This window comes from Schistocerca nitens, chromosome 2, assembly GCF_023898315.1.
Source record: "Schistocerca nitens isolate TAMUIC-IGC-003100 chromosome 2, iqSchNite1.1, whole genome shotgun sequence".
NCBI classification, from domain to species: domain Eukaryota; kingdom Metazoa; phylum Arthropoda; class Insecta; order Orthoptera; family Acrididae; genus Schistocerca; species Schistocerca nitens.
This window is the reverse complement of record NC_064615.1, coordinates 1,067,810,682-1,067,826,492: the sequence shown is the minus strand read 5'-3', so window position 1 is coordinate 1,067,826,492 and position 15,811 is coordinate 1,067,810,682. Positions and strand designations below refer to the sequence as shown.

Sequence of the window (15,811 nt, the reverse complement as noted above, 5' to 3'; positions counted from 1 at the left end):
GAATGTGTTTTAATTCACTTGATAGCTCCCGGCCACAGATATCCGTTTTGTTTTCATTTGACGTGAGAGTAAACAAAGGGGAAACAGCAAAATCACTAAATGTAAACACGGGTCATGTGGAGACTACACACTAGAACTCATACTGCTCAGTGCATCAACCCGGATCTACGACATTTGTGAACCGAGTCAATACTAAAAAAAATCGAATTTTCAAAATAGGTTCATGTTGTAGCGCACACCTTTCTGAAAAGTCTGAATCATACATAAAACATATGTATTCGAGGAAATTTAAGACATATTATTTGCTCTTAAGTATGCCAAAGTGCAGTGCCACGCCTCTTCATAAAGCATTTTTCTACAGCACGTCCAAATTATATTCAGCCGAGTGGAAACTGCAATGTCCTGTGGTGCCTCTCCTGCTCCCAGCCAGGGAGTTTGACAGCCCGTCCCTCTTTTTTTTTTAAAAAAAAAAAAAAAAAAAAAAAAAACAACTCGCAATTAATAGCAGATGGGATTATTTGTAATCGAGAGAACAAGAACTCTTCAGAAACTCTAAACTCTTTATTGCCTATTAGTTAATAACTTGCTGTTGAGTGTGACATAAAATTAAATATAGGATATATAAAACCAATACTGACAAGAGATAAGCAAGAAATTACACATTTCTTCAAACCTTAGCTCCTAGCATCTTTTCTCTCTAACCTTGCTACAGCTTTACATGGCGTGCTTTCCTTTCTGTGAAAGAATCTATTACCTCATCAAAGTTCGTCAAACGTTTTACTACATGAAAAATTGGAATGTCGTTATCTAATACTGAAAAAGCTGTTAATACAAATAATACCCAAGACTAGTGTGGTTTCTCGATCAGATTACGTCTACTAGATTACGTCTGCTAGATAAAACAAAACAGGTCTTTCTAATATGGCAACAATTTTGTAACACACCAAATAAACGAGACTGTCTTGGCACAAATGGCCATTTTTATAACACGACAGAATATAATCCACGAAGTACCAATATAAATTCCTATTAGGCCTACTAAAAGCAAAAAGCATTATGTTAGGAAATAGTTTCACATTTCATTCATATGCACCAGCTTCTCAAGCATGAGATCGAAAAGTAGTATTAAGAAATTTTTATATAAATTTGGAATCATCTTATTCTTCCATAATGTGTGTGATGTCCCCGTTTCTTCTCCTTCCTCGTTCTAACAATCTTGTCATCACCAATTCTGTAGCTATTGCTGCCATTGTCATAATTTGCTCTCCAATTAACTTCACTAACCCTGTCAGAATCACAGGTTTAGTTATCCCGTGATTATTTTCTGGTTAGGCGTTATTACGTGTTTGAACAACATGTTTTCCACATTACTTCCAGAATAGAACTTACGTGTCTGCTAGCCGGGGACTGTAGAACTGGTCCTTACTAGTGTAGCGATCTGGCCAAAAATTTTCTGTCAAAATTTCATTTTCTTGGATACACCGAGAAGATAATATGTAATCTTTCTCACCTGTTATTCCTGACAGTTGTTTATTTCCCTTCTGGTAGTCTGAATCTATGGATTTCGCTAGTAATTATAATAATGCTGATCATTTGCAAACCCAATCAACCAAATAATCAGACAGTGATTGGTATTCATCCTTTCGGCTTTACTCTCTCAGCTCATACTGCCCCGCCCCCTTTTGTCTGCGGAAAGTTTATTTCTAGATGTGACGAGGATTCTCCTGACAGAGACATCACGTACACTATGCATGCATTCAAAAGTCAACTTATGATTCATTCAGAAATGTGTTCAAAAATGTTCAAAAACCAACTGGGAAGTGTTTCAAAATCATATGAATAATCGATAGACAAACGTGCGCTGGATGCTAGGCACTTTGTGAAACAACTTTTTTTTTCCTGAAGAATATAAATTTGGCGCCCCATTTTCCCGGTACCATCTAGCTGCTTGCTGTGACTGCTTGCACAGCCAACAGCCACATTCCTGTAGCCAGAAGCGGGAGAATCTACTACTCAAACGTGATTCAACTGCGCATGCGCATGAGCCCGCGCGTAACTGCTAAAACAAATAGAATGTAAACAGTTGCGACTTCACACTCATTGGAGGCAATTTATTGTTATGAAGCACTGCATAGTCTTCCTAAAGCCTTTGACACATTTTCAATTGGCAGAGGCTTGCATGAGCACTGTGTGTCGTTGCTGTATATGGCACATTTCCTTTGCAATTTAAGCTATTTTAATTTTTTTTCTCGTTTACGTTATTGTTTAAGTATTATTCTGCAGTAGCAGGATACAGTAATATCCTTTGTTTGAGTATCGGTTCTTACCAGTCAAAATTACAAAAATTTAACTGAGAACTCAAACAATGAAAAATTCCCGGAATTCTAAAAATATCCCGGGTTTTTCCCAGTTTTCTCCTGGATGAAAAAATTCACGGGTTTTTCCCGGATCTCCCAGTTGTCCCGGGTCGTATACACCCTGACCTTGAAACTGCAACAGTGAACACTAAAATTCTACCTGAAAGATACAGCAAATAACACAACCCTTCCATCAAATATATAATGCTAACAACAATGCTACATGGTAGACACAATTTACTATTGGAAAGGTGGTTGACAGTAGTAACTGTGTTGAATAAAACTGACACTCCTCAGTCCGCAGCAATCGCTTTGTCAGCACTAGTGTAATCAGATTTAGCTACCAGACAATGCTCTGTTCAGTGCATACACGAACTATAAACAAAGCTATATTATTAGTTACAAATACTGGGAAGGTGATGTCCTCTGTGCACGGTCATAATCACAGGGCAAAGTTTACAATGAAACAAAATGGCTACAACAACGTCCGTAAACTACCTTTTGTACAGCACGCAGTACTGAAAACTAAGGTTGGCACTGATAAGAAACAGGTGAATTAGTCTCAAGTCCCACCTTCTTCCAATTTCTACCAAAACGGTTACTACAATCAACCACCAAGTCAAATTGAGCTTTGAACCAGCACCATGAATTGCTCCAACTTTTACTGGTTCATGTTTGGTGAGTACAGTACCCAGGGCACAAGAAAGTTAACTGCATAACATTTGTAAATACCACTTGAAGACCAACACCATGCCAGCATTATTTTATGTCAATTACACCTATTTTTTTCTCCACAAACACTGTTTCATGGAGCATAAATCGTGGGAAAATTACAAATACGTTAACAGAGAAACAGGTGCAAATTAACTTTGTGATCATAGGAATTTTAATGTGAATGTCAAAAAATGTTGCAAATAGCAGGAAAATGTTGAGTCTGAGAACATAAAATTGAGGTTATCCTATAATTGTGATATAAATCAGGTCAGCGATAAGCATCTACTTTGCATTTTTTTATTCTACTTGAACAGCAGCAACAATATAAATGATGCTGTAACAATATAATAGCATGCATTTATTAATGATGAGCCACAGAAAAGGCTACTCATTGGTAGTTAAGGAATTAAAATACATCTCTACCTGCATATCACTGCCACGGCCAGTGGTACCCAGGTCATCAACACCTGCTACTTCTGATGCAAATCGAATGCATCTTGTACAGTGAATACATCTTGTCATTATGGTCTTAATTAAAGGACCAACATCCTTGTCTTCAACTGCCCTGGAGAAATAAAACACAGACACTAAGTTATGTGCTACAGAATATTTAATTAAAATGTACAATAATTCAAAACAATAGTTTCAAACAAACATCTGCAAGGCATTCACACTGATTAGTAAACTAATTTTTCCAGTACAAATCACCAACATAGGCAGTTCTTTTCGGGTTCACTGTATTTCAATTTCTGTCTCACTGCTTTGGACAATTTGCTAAAACTTCTTAGAGATGCAAATGTTTATTGTGTGTACAGTAGCCACACTGAACATTTTAGCTGCATCAACCATATTACATTTATTCAATAATTCAGCTCTTTTCTTCCACAATAATTTCCATAAGTTGTTTAATTGGCCAACGGCTGAGGTACAGATGTTGCCCTGCAATGTTCACTACGTATGCTACTTAACTGTAACATCGTAGACTGTTACACATATGCAAATTGTACTAGTGGAAAAACACTAAAAATGAGACACTACTGCACCTATCCACAATGGTCAGCAGTTGCCTCCGTAGGTTTCTGTTATTTCTTTTTCACCCTGTGTATGTATCTGCAAGTAGTGGTTTGGTAGCAATTCAACACTAAAGATTACTACATGACGTCCAAGACATAAATAGTTAAATAATGTAAAAATATTATCACGAAAAAAGTGGAAATATATACTTACATACAAAGGCAAAATAAGACTAAGCATGTGAGCCATAATGTAGAGAAATTCATGGATTTTGATTGTGACAAGGACACAGGTGTGTGTGTGTGGGGGGGGGGGGGGGCGCTTCGTCACATGTCTCACCTGCTTGCACATTTCTTTTTTCATTGCTTCATATGCTATAACACATTTGGTAAAGCACAAGTGTGAAAGTGTGGACATCAACAGAGGCAGCAGTAGTAAGAAGTATGATGATACTGCGTAGCATGTTCACGAAACACATCTCTCTGTAAAGATAAAAATCTTTTAATTCTCAGTGTAGCTGCCTTTCTTCTAACGTGTGGTGGATCCATGTAATTACTCGAAGCTAAAGAAAGAATTAAATGCTGGTTTTCTCATGAATTCTGCATTCTAAACTTACACTCACAATCACTCAAGCAAAGAGAACTGATAAGTTTTGTGCAGGCTGCCATAAATGTGTATGCCTCTTTTGAACCTGTCAGTGCACAGAGTAATTAGCCAGTCCCACAGTGGAGTCTATGTCACTACATAAATGCTGCAATGAGCAGATGTGCCCAAACTACTGCCAGTACCATGGGAGAGAAGTTTTTGCATTCACTACAGATGGATGGATAGATAAGTAAGGCCATGTGACATTATATTATCGGCACTGTTCATTATACTAATAAACTGAAATTGCAATGTCTGATAATTTTCGCAACAAAATTTCCAGGAGATGGAACTCAAACTGATAAGAATATCTATAACACGAAAATAATCGATTATTGATAATATAATGTAAATGGATAGATAAAAAAATCTACTGCCACTGCCACTTAGTGAGTAGATTTTTTTATCTATCCATTTACATGCTAAGAATATCTGTAACACAATAACTAGAAGAGTTGCATGGAAAATCATTGATACTGATTTATGAAAATAGTGTCCTTTCATCTTTTAGACAAGGTAAAATGGCTCCAGATGATTTCATCAGATCATCATGCTTCATGCGCTACCTATCCACTGCCCTTTATTTTATATTTGACTGTAATTAACAGGAGGAGGATGTCAAAGATCCAACAGTGTGTCATGTTTTGTATGACACTGTTACAGGATACATCCAAAAGCAGTACATAAGGGCAAACATTTTCTTTGATCTTCATCCTTATAGTTACTCACACACAAATATCAAGCTTTCACAACCCATGGTTGCTTCATCAGGAAAGAGGGAAGGAGAGGGAAAGACGAAAGGATGTGGGTTTTAAGGGAGAGAGTAAGACATATGTCTGCTTGTGTCTGCATATGTGCGGTTGTGTGTGTGTGTGTGTGTGTGTGTGTGTGTGTGTGTGTGTGTGTGCGTATGTATACCTGTCCCTTTTTCCCCCTAAGGTATGTCTTTCCGCTCCCGGGATTGGAATGACTCCTCACCCTCTCCCTTAAAACCCACATCCTTTCGTCTTTTCCTCTCCTTCCCTCTTTCCTGATGAAGCAACCATGGGTTGCGAAAGCCTGATATTTGTGTGTGTGTTTGTGTGTTTTTTATTGTCTCTCGACCAGTGCTTTCCCATTTGGCAAGTCACAGCATCTTTTTTTTTTTAAAATATGAATTTAGCGTGTTACAGATTTGTTTAAAATTAAAATGCTCAATTTCATTTCTTAATTCAGTTTTCTCCAATCAACCATTATCTGTTCAGTTTTAAGTGACACACTACTTACAAAAACATTGCTATTTCTGGAGCTTATTGCTGTTGTCAGTTGTGTCGATGTAACAAAACAAACAGCCTTACTTAATAGTAAAAACACTAATTGAGACACTGCACAAAGAGCCACAAACACTGCATAAGCCAGCACTGTGCACAACCATGCTGCAATGGTTCTTTGCTTTACTCCTGAGGAACAAGTAGTAGACACAGAATACCAGGTCAAGCGATTAGCATAGGTGAAGCAGCATGTGTTCTCTTTGCAAAAGGTAATTGCTATGGTACCTGAACCTTTTGGGTGTTTTGGCCAGATACTGACAATGAGATCATGCACACTGTGACAGCCTGTCCACAGTGCACACCCACCAAGCAGCATCACAGGCCTCTCTTTCCCCCTTGCCCCCCCCCCCCCAATGACTGTGGGAGCGTATACATGCTGATTTTCTGGGTCCCTTCCGTAACTCCTTTAGGCTTGTAGTTGCTGATACTTTTGAAAATTTCCTTATGTAGTTCGCTGCCCGTCCATGTGTACAGCAGCTACGCTCATGGCCCTCTCAAAGATTTTTTCCTTGGAAGGATTGCCATATAGGCTTGTGATGGACAATGACCCACAGTTTGTGTCTCAAGTTTTTGAAGATTTTTATACGAAGAGTAGCATCCAGTATGTTACGGCCCCTCCCTTTCATCCACAGTCCTATGGAGAGGCAGAGTGGCTGGTCACATTTAACCCACATGAAAAAAATAAATCATTCAATGTACTCCAGAGGATATCCTCGATAGGTTCTTGAGTTCATATAGGTTCACTCAGTTGGCAACTGTAGCCCGGGAGAGCTGCTTCACAGCCACCAGCCTCATACACTGCGTCATCTGCTCCGACTGACACCTGGCCACTGCCAGCATTCACCTCGTAGCAATTGCATTCAGGCTCCACTGTCTGGGCCTGCGGATTTGGCTGGCATCATAACTGTATACCAACAGTCATCCATCACCACCAAGGTGGCTGTCTCTCTGTCACGGACAGCATCGTAAGTGCACGCCAACAAGGTCGCTGTGCACGTGTTATGCGCACCATGGCTCTGTGTTACAACACACTGACCAGCTCCATTCCATGCATGACCAATCACGTAACAAAAAGCCCTCAGTCCCTGCAGTTGCCTCCCTCATCTGCACCGGCTGCCATGGTGTGGTACACTCCTGCTCTGCTTGGTTGGTTGGTTGGTTTGTTTGTTTGGGGTATAAAAGGACCAACTAAAGGGTCATTAGTCCCATTTTCATGACACAGGCAAGGCTCAAGGTACAAAAGCACCCAACACCACACCTAAAACAAAAACGAATGGAACATACCAAAAACTGGGAAAACATACACAAGGAAAAGTAGAAGAAGGTATTAAACCCATAGAGCATATGGTCTGGGCCGGCTGATCACAATAATAAAAAGAGGATGAGCCAGCCACTCTTCAACACATTAAAATGTCCACCCCAAAAAGAGATGAAACACATGTAGGGAAAAGACGACCATCAAGACAAACAAATGCAAAGAAAGTGCGACAGAGGTAAAATGGAGAAAGGATGACGACCTCAGAGAGAAGGCTAAATGCCCACCCTTAAATGGTACGATAAAAACCTCTCTCGCAAATAAAATGTAAAACTAAATCTGCTGTTGACGCATTGTCACCCAACACCAAAGGTAGGGTGCTGGGAAGACTAAAAGTCCGCCACAGAGTGGCTAAACGTGGGCAGTCCAGCAAGATGTGGATGACAGTCATGTGTGAGCCACAGTGACACCGAAGTGTGTCCACGTGACGGAGAAGGTACCTATATGTTAGCCACGTATGGCCAATGCGGAGCCAGCAGAGAACCACAGAGTCCCTGCAAGAGGCCCGCATGGAGGCCTTCCACACATTCATAGTATCCTTAAGGGCACACAGTTTGTTGTGCGCACTGAGATTATGCCATACCGTCTCCCAAAGCTGAAAAACCTTGCGGCATAATAATGATAGCAGGTCAGTTACAGAGATGCCAATCTTCAGAAGCGGTTTCTGTGTAGTCTGTTTGGCCAGCCTGTCGGCAAGTTCATGTCCTGGGATTCCGACGTGGCCTGGGGTCCGCACATACACCACAAAACGACCAGACCGTTCCAAGGCATAGATGGAATCCTGGAAGGTCGCTACCAAATGATGGCGGGGCTAGGACTGGTTGATAGCTTGTAGGTTGCTCAAGGAGTCAGTACAGAGAAGAAACGACTCACCAGGGCATGAGCGGATGCGCTCAAGAGCACAAGAAATGGCCGTCAGCTCTGCAATGAAAATACTGCAGCCATCTGGCAAGGAGTGCTGTTCAATATGTCCTCCATAAAGATAAGCGAAGCCAACATGACCGTCAGCCATCGAGTTGTCAGTGTGAACCACTCCGTGGTCCCGGTACATGTCAAGAAGTGAGAGGACGTGACAGCGGAGAGCTGTGCCATTAACTGAGTCCTTAGGACAATGTGAAAGGTCCAGGTAAAGCTTCGGCCTAGGTGTACACCGTGGAAGTGTACGTGAATGGACCCTGAGTATAAGTGGTAGAGGCAAGGACTCCACTTCAGACAGAAGAGATCGTACTTGAATCGCAATCTTAAGCCCTGACCTGGGCCTCCGATGCGGGAGACGAACCGCCGTGGATGGGAAAAGAAGACTGTAATTCGGATGTTCAGGAGAACTACGAATATGTGCAACATAACTGGTAAGCAGTTGTGCATGCCTGACCTTCAATGGAGGGACTCCGGCCTCCACCAGGATGCTCTTCACCAGACTCGTCCTAAAAACTCCTGTTGCTAGTCCGCCAGAGTCGTAGACTGGGTTGAGTAAACGCAATGCTGAGGGCACCGCCGAACCATAAACCAGGCTCCCATAGTCAAGGCGGGATTAAACAAGTGCTCTGTAGAGCTGCAGCAGTGTAGAGCGATCTGCACCCAAGTTGGTGTTGCTCAGGCAGCAGAGGACATTGAGGTGCTGTCAGCACTTCCGCTTCAGCCAACGAAGATGAGGAAGCCATGACAATCAGGCGTCAAAAACCAGTCCTACGAATCGATATATCTCCACTATAGTGAGTGGATCATCATCAAGGTAAAGCTCTGGTTATGGATGAACAGTATCACGCCGACAGAAGTGCATGACAGAAGACTTCGCAGCTGAAAACTGGAAGCCATGGGCTAGAGCCCATGACTGGACCTTGTGGATGGCTCCCTGTAGGCGCTGTTCAGCAGTACCAGTACCGGAGCAGTAGTACGAAATGCAGAAGTTGTCTGCATACAGAGAAGGTGAGACTGATGGCCAGACAGCTGCTGCTAGACTGTTAATGGCCACTAAAAATAGAGACACACTCAATACAGAGCCCTGCGGGACCCCATTCTCCTGGATATGGGGCGAACTATGGGAGGCACCACCTTGGACACACAAAGTACAGAGCAACAGGAAATTTTGGATAAAAATCAGGAGTGGGCCACAGAAACCCCCCCTCATATAATGTGGCAAGGATATGTCGTCGCTAGGTCATGTCGTATAGCTTTTCGTAAATCAATAAAGACGGCAACCACGTGTTGGCATCTGGAAAATGCTGTTCAGATGGCAGACTCGAGGGAAACTAGATTATCAATGGTAGAGCGACACTGGTGTAAACTGCCCTCGCATGGAGTCAGTAGGCCACGTGACTCCAGGACCCAACAAAGCCGCCGACCTACCATAATTTGTAACAGCTTACAAAGGACGTTGGTGACGCTGATGGGACGATAGCTATCCACATCAAGCAGGTTTTTACCAGGTGTGAGCACTGGAATGATGGTGCTCTCCCGCCATTGCGATGGAAAGCCGCGATCACACCAGGTCCGGTTGATGATGACGAGGAGATGTCGCTTGTGGTCGGATGAGAGAGATTTGATCATCTGACTGTGGATACGATCTGGCCCAGGAGCTGTGTTGGGGCAATGTGCAAGAACACTGAGGAGCTCCCAATCTGTAAATGGAGCGTATACCATGTTAGCGGAGGAGGAGGAGGAGGAGGAAATTAGTGTTTAACGTCCCGTCGACAACGAGGTCATTAGAGACGGAGCGCAAGCTCGGGTGAGGGAAGGATAGGGAAGGAAATCGGCCGTGCCCTTTCAAAGGAACCATCCCGGCATTTGCCTGAAGCGAGTCAGGGAAATCACGGAAAACCTAAATCAGGATGGCCGGAGACGGGATTGAACCGGCGTCCTCCCGAATGCGAGTCCAGTGTGCTAACCACTGCGCCACCTCGCTCGGTGTAAATAGAGCATTATAAGGTTCCACTTTGACATTCAGTGAACGAGAGGGCTTTTCTTTCCATCCGCTGTTTGAGAGTACAAAATGCTGGGGGATAATTTCCGGACACAGAGGCTCGAACATAGTGCTCGGCAATGGCACCCAAAAACTCGTCTGATCTTTGTCCAGATTTGGGAAGGTGATGTATGGCACCCAATGGTCAAGACGGACTCTCCCAACACTTGTTTCCGTCTTTTTATAAGCTGACAAACGTGGTCATGGAGCCGTTTAAAAGCTATTAGGTGCTCTAGGGAAGGGTGCCGCTTATGTCGCTGTAGAGCTCACCGACACTCTTTAATGGCCTCAGCGATTTCCAGCGACCACCACGGTACTGACTTTCACTGGGGGCACCTAAAGAACAAGGGATTGTGTTTTCCGCTGCAAAAACAATCATTCTAATGACTCGCTCAACTACCACATCGATGGTATATTGTGGGGGAGATTCAACAGTGACAGCAGAGGTGAGAGCTTCCCAGTCTGCCTTGTTTAAAGCCTGTCTTGGCAGATGTCTGGGGGAATGGCACTGGGGGCTGACAGGACAGCGGGAAAGTGGTTACTACCACATAAGTCATCGTGGGCTCTCCAGTGGACAGATGGGAGAAGTTCTGGGCTGCAGAGGGATAAATCAATAGCCGAGTAAGTGCCGTAAGCCACAATGGAATGTGTGGGGACCTTAGTATTTAAGAGGCAAAGTTAGAGTTGAGACAGGAAACTTTCGACATCTATAGCTCGGCCAGTAAGCACAGTGCCACCCCACGACGGGTTATGGGCATTAAAATCTCCCAAAAGTAGGAAAGGTTTAGGGAGTTGATGAATCAGTGCAGCCAATGCGTTCAGGGGTACTGCACTATCTGGAGGAAGATATATGTTGCAGACAGTTATTTCCTGCGCTGTCCTTATCCAGACAGCCACAGCTTCAAGAGCGGTTTGAAAGGGCACAGGTTCACTACATACTGAGCTAGGGACATAGACACAAACTCCACCTGACACACTATTATAATTGCTATGGTTCTTGTAATACCCCTATAGCCACGATGGGCAGGGGTCCACATTGCTGGGAACCAGGTTTCCTGGAGGGCAATGCAGAAAGCAGGTGTAATGCAACCGCAGCAGTTCCACTGGAGGATGACGATATTGTGAGGCTGGGAAGGCATGAAGCATGCAAGGAGGCAGGTTACGTCTCAGGGTCACCTGCTGCCACTGATTGAGTATTTGTATCCATTCCTATTGTGAATGAGGCATCAGTGAGATCCAGGTCCTCGGGGAATGCTTAGATCTCCACCTCATCTGCAGGTGCAGAATTGTTAGGGAGTGGTGGTGTTGGGGCCACCGGAGAGTCCTTTTTCTTAGCAGACTTGTTTGTTTGCTTGCCCTCTTGTTTCTCTTTAGGGGCTTGCTGGGATGACTTCTCCGAAGTAGCTTCAGGCACGGAGGAAGACCATGAAGCTTTTCGTCCAGCAGCTTTTGGCTCTTTTAGCCACTGGCTAGTGGCTTCTATGGCATTAGTGGAGACCTTGGAAAAGAGTGTCCCAATGGACCCCTTCCGCATGAGAGGAGCTGGAGGGGAAGGGGGCTTGCTCCTGAAGAAGGTACTTTGGGAACAACAGAAGGAGATTTTCCCTCTACCACCAAGTGGGCAGATGTATTCTGGAAGCCCGGAGTGCCCACTGTTCGTGGCACAAAGTGTGGTATGACTGGCACTGGTGATGGTGATGGTAATGTAGCTGCAGCATATGTGGACGTCAACCGAATGGGGTGTAATTCTTCAAATTTATGTTCAGCCTCTCAGTAAGTCAACTGGTCCAGAGTCTCGTACTCCACGATTTTCCACTCCGTTTGGAGTACTGTGCAGTCTGGCGAGCAGGGAGGATTCCGTTTTCTGCAATCGATACAAGTGGGAGGAGGCACACGGAGTATCTGGATGCAGTGGACATCTGCAGTCTTGACATGTGGCGTTGGAAGTGCAGTGGGAAGACATGTGCCCGAATTTCCAGCACTTAAAGCACCGCATACGGGGAGGGACATATGGTTTAACGTCACAGTGGTTAACCAACACCTTGACCTTTTCAGGCAATAAATCACCCTCAAAGGCCAAGATGAAGGCACCGGTAGCAACCCTGTTGTCTTTGGATCCCCTGTAAATGCGCAGGATGAAATGACAATGCCACAGTCCTAGATCGGCGCGGAGCTCATGGTCAGACTGCAAGAGGAGGTCGCGATGGAAAATAATCCCCTGGACCATGTTGAGGCTCTTATGGGTTTTATGGGGAGTGAAGGAAACAGGAATATTACCCAGCCGGTCACAAGAGAGTAACGCCCGGGATTGGCTTGGGGATGCTGTTTGAATCAAGACTGCACTGCTTCTCATCTTGGACAGCACTGTCACTTCCCCAAACTTATCCTTAAAATGTTCAACAAAAACTGTGGCTTCATAGGTAGAAAGGAGTCTCCATCCATTCTGCAACAGACTAAATACCAAGGCAAATACGGCTCTCTTCTTTCTGTAGCCCTACATTCTTCCCATGGTGTAGTGATGGAGGGAAACGATTTGGGTCATACCTGTCATCATTGTACCCGATCTTGCCCTTCTTAGAAACTGCTAGCACCATACGGTCACCAGCAAGAGATGACTTATCCTGCTTCATTGCGGTCATCCGCCCTGATGCCACCCATTCCGATCAGGGGCATCCCGCACGGGCACCACCCACATCAGCAAAGGCCACCTAGCATGATATGCATTGCCTGGAGTCCTGATGCCCCAGGAAGACAGCCATCTACTCCTCTGCATACGTGGGGAGTTTACAGCTCAGGCATCAGCAGTGCGATCCCTGTGTTGTCCGGGGGTGACCACGAAATGGGTACATGATGGCCCCACCACAATGGACTGGCTACAGTGCTGGATATTGAGTGCAGTGAAATCCAATACTGTCAGGGGGGCGAAAGAAGACAGGAGATAATGGCAGGTCAAATCATAAAAATGGACTTGAACTTATAGGGCCGAAAAGTGAGAGACTGCTTTCAGTCACTTCTTACGACAAGCAGGGATACCTCGGGCCTATTCTAACCCCTGGACCAGCAGGGGGGACTCCTCCTCTGGCTTTGACACTGTCTTCATTCTGGGTTCACCGCCGCTAGGTGGAGTAGTCAGTTTCAGGCCACCTCCATCTCCACAGCCCATCACTGCACAGTCATCTTCTCTGCTGCCTCCACCGCCAAGTCCCTGCCAGGGTGTGTGTATGGATACAGCATCGTCATCACCAGTGCTCCCTTATGGCCTCTCGCCTCTCATGGCCTGCCTGCACATGCAGTATTTCAGACCCAATTTTCCTGTGACAGCACAATAACTGCTCCAGCAGTCGTCAACTACCAATGAAGACACGGACATCTTGACAGTGGACACTTTTCCCCACGAGAGAAGGAGAGTTGTAACCCAATAGCATGGCAAGAACACGGAACCAAACAGCGAGTGATGCAAGTGTGCCTCCATGGCCAGCCTAGAGAGTTCACCTCTCAACGAAGCCAGACGAGCAGCAAGTGCTGTGCCATGTGCACAACAGCCCAATATAAGCCCGGCGTGCCGGGCCCTCAGCCTCATTTACATTTATTAATTATTGTTTGCTTACCTACAAAACTGTATATTGATGTGTTCTATAGTTTTGAGACTTTCTACTGCTCTATACTTCATTCAGTGTTATTGTGTATCTCTTCATGTGGAAGTAGAATAAAATTAAGAATGTTATGTCTGATACGGAAACTGTACAACATTACAACAGTAGGTAAACCATATATGGGTGTCACATAACATCTGTGTACTGGCTATAGGTTGAATTACCAATCGTTTATCAAAAAATGGCCCTTGTGCTTCTTCCCTCTACATTGCAAATCTCCTTCCTCAAAATAATGTCTTACCAGTTTTAAACATGTCATTCCCAATCATAAGGAATAAAACAGAAAAAGGAGACAACATTATATTAACCTCTATGTTTCATAATACAGAACAAATTTACAGATACAATGGAGTTGCTGGACTGCCAGCAAAGAGAACAACGTAAATTAACAATACGTTAGCATACACAGTGCAGAACAATAAATAATTTGTTTACAAGTCACAGAACTGGAAATCAGTAAAGAGCAGTACTCAACCCAAAGGTTAGTTTGATCACAACAGTAGATTCATAGGCCTCTGCCTTCCTCTAGCCTATGAGAACAGGTACCCCCTCAAGGTTAAAGGATACTTACATTTTAATGCTGAATATGAACTGTGGTACAACTTCAAAGTTTTATAGTCACCATTGCCAATGGCAAAACTCTCGTTAAATGTGTAGAAAAAATTCCAAGAGCATCAGAAGTCTAAAACCCAAACTTTTGGAATTATAACTTGATATACAGGGTGTCCCATTTATCTTGATCCCCCCCCCCCTCCCCCCCGAAGTAAATGTTTGTCCAGATGCAAATTTACAAAAGTTCTTTAGCTGTCAGGGGGTGACATCAATCAGCATGATTGCCTTCATTGTAGCTTTGCTTTTTACGAAGATATGAACAGCGGTATGACTTTTTAAAAAGGTATCCTGTATTTTTTATTCTGTAATTCATTTCCTCTTCTATAGACCTATTCAAAAATGTATCACAGTGTACCATTCACTGAAACACAACATTATTAATTACGTAACACAACATTGACAATGACACACCAAGTGCTTAGTGCAGGTACTCTGAGTAATGGAACAATTCCACATGCAGACATTGACAGAGGACAAATGTAACATAAGTAGAATGCACACCCGTCATTCCGTCAACCATCGTCAGCTGAACAGTTGTGTGAGTAGGAAGTACACCAATGAAGGGAAGGGAGAAATGCTATTCATCTATGGGGAATTTAAGTTAGCAGAACAGAAATTCCAATACTGTTTTCTTCTGTACAGGTACATTTAGTACAGTAGTTTAGTCCTTTTAAATACTGTTGCATAGAGTAGGCATACAGTAAAGGCTGTCCTTCCTTCAAACTGCATCGACATAACGATTCTATTATTGTTGTTGTTGTTGAAGGTTGGCGAAATGCTATGCAGGCAGCGGAACTGTAGAGAGAGCGACATCCTGACAAGAAACCACCTTCCTGATGGATGTTTTCTCGTCTTGTTGTGACGCTTCAGGAAACGGGAAGTTTTAACCCTCTACAACACAATCGTTGTAGCATTTGCATACACAAAACTGCCAAAGTTACTGTTCTCGCTTCCGCTGCTATGAATCCACATGTGAGCACACGACACTTGAACACGTGATTGGCATTCCTAAAATCAGTGTACATTGTGTTCTCACATGTCACCAGTTCCAACCTTACCATGTACACCTACATCAAGAATTGCATGGGAATGATTTCCAGAATCGTGTACAGTTCTGTCAGGGGGCACAGCAGAAAATCTTCGCCAACCAGAACTTCTTCTCTAATGTTCTATACCGATGTATGTTCCTTCTCAAACAAAGGACAGGTAAATACAAGGAATATGCATTATTG

The 15,811-nt window shown here is 43.7% G+C and overlaps 1 protein-coding gene across 1 annotated transcript in view; it reads right to left on the bottom strand.

Moving 5' to 3' along the window:
• Positions 1 to 15,811, bottom strand: part of LOC126237452 (NADH-ubiquinone oxidoreductase 75 kDa subunit, mitochondrial) — a 113,292-nt gene that overhangs the window by 73,741 nt on the left and 23,740 nt on the right. Inside the window, exon 5 of the mRNA XM_049947585.1 lies at positions 3,495 to 3,636. Coding sequence (XP_049803542.1) covers positions 3,495 to 3,636 — 142 coding nt within the window. The remainder of the gene's footprint in view (positions 1 to 3,494; positions 3,637 to 15,811) is intronic.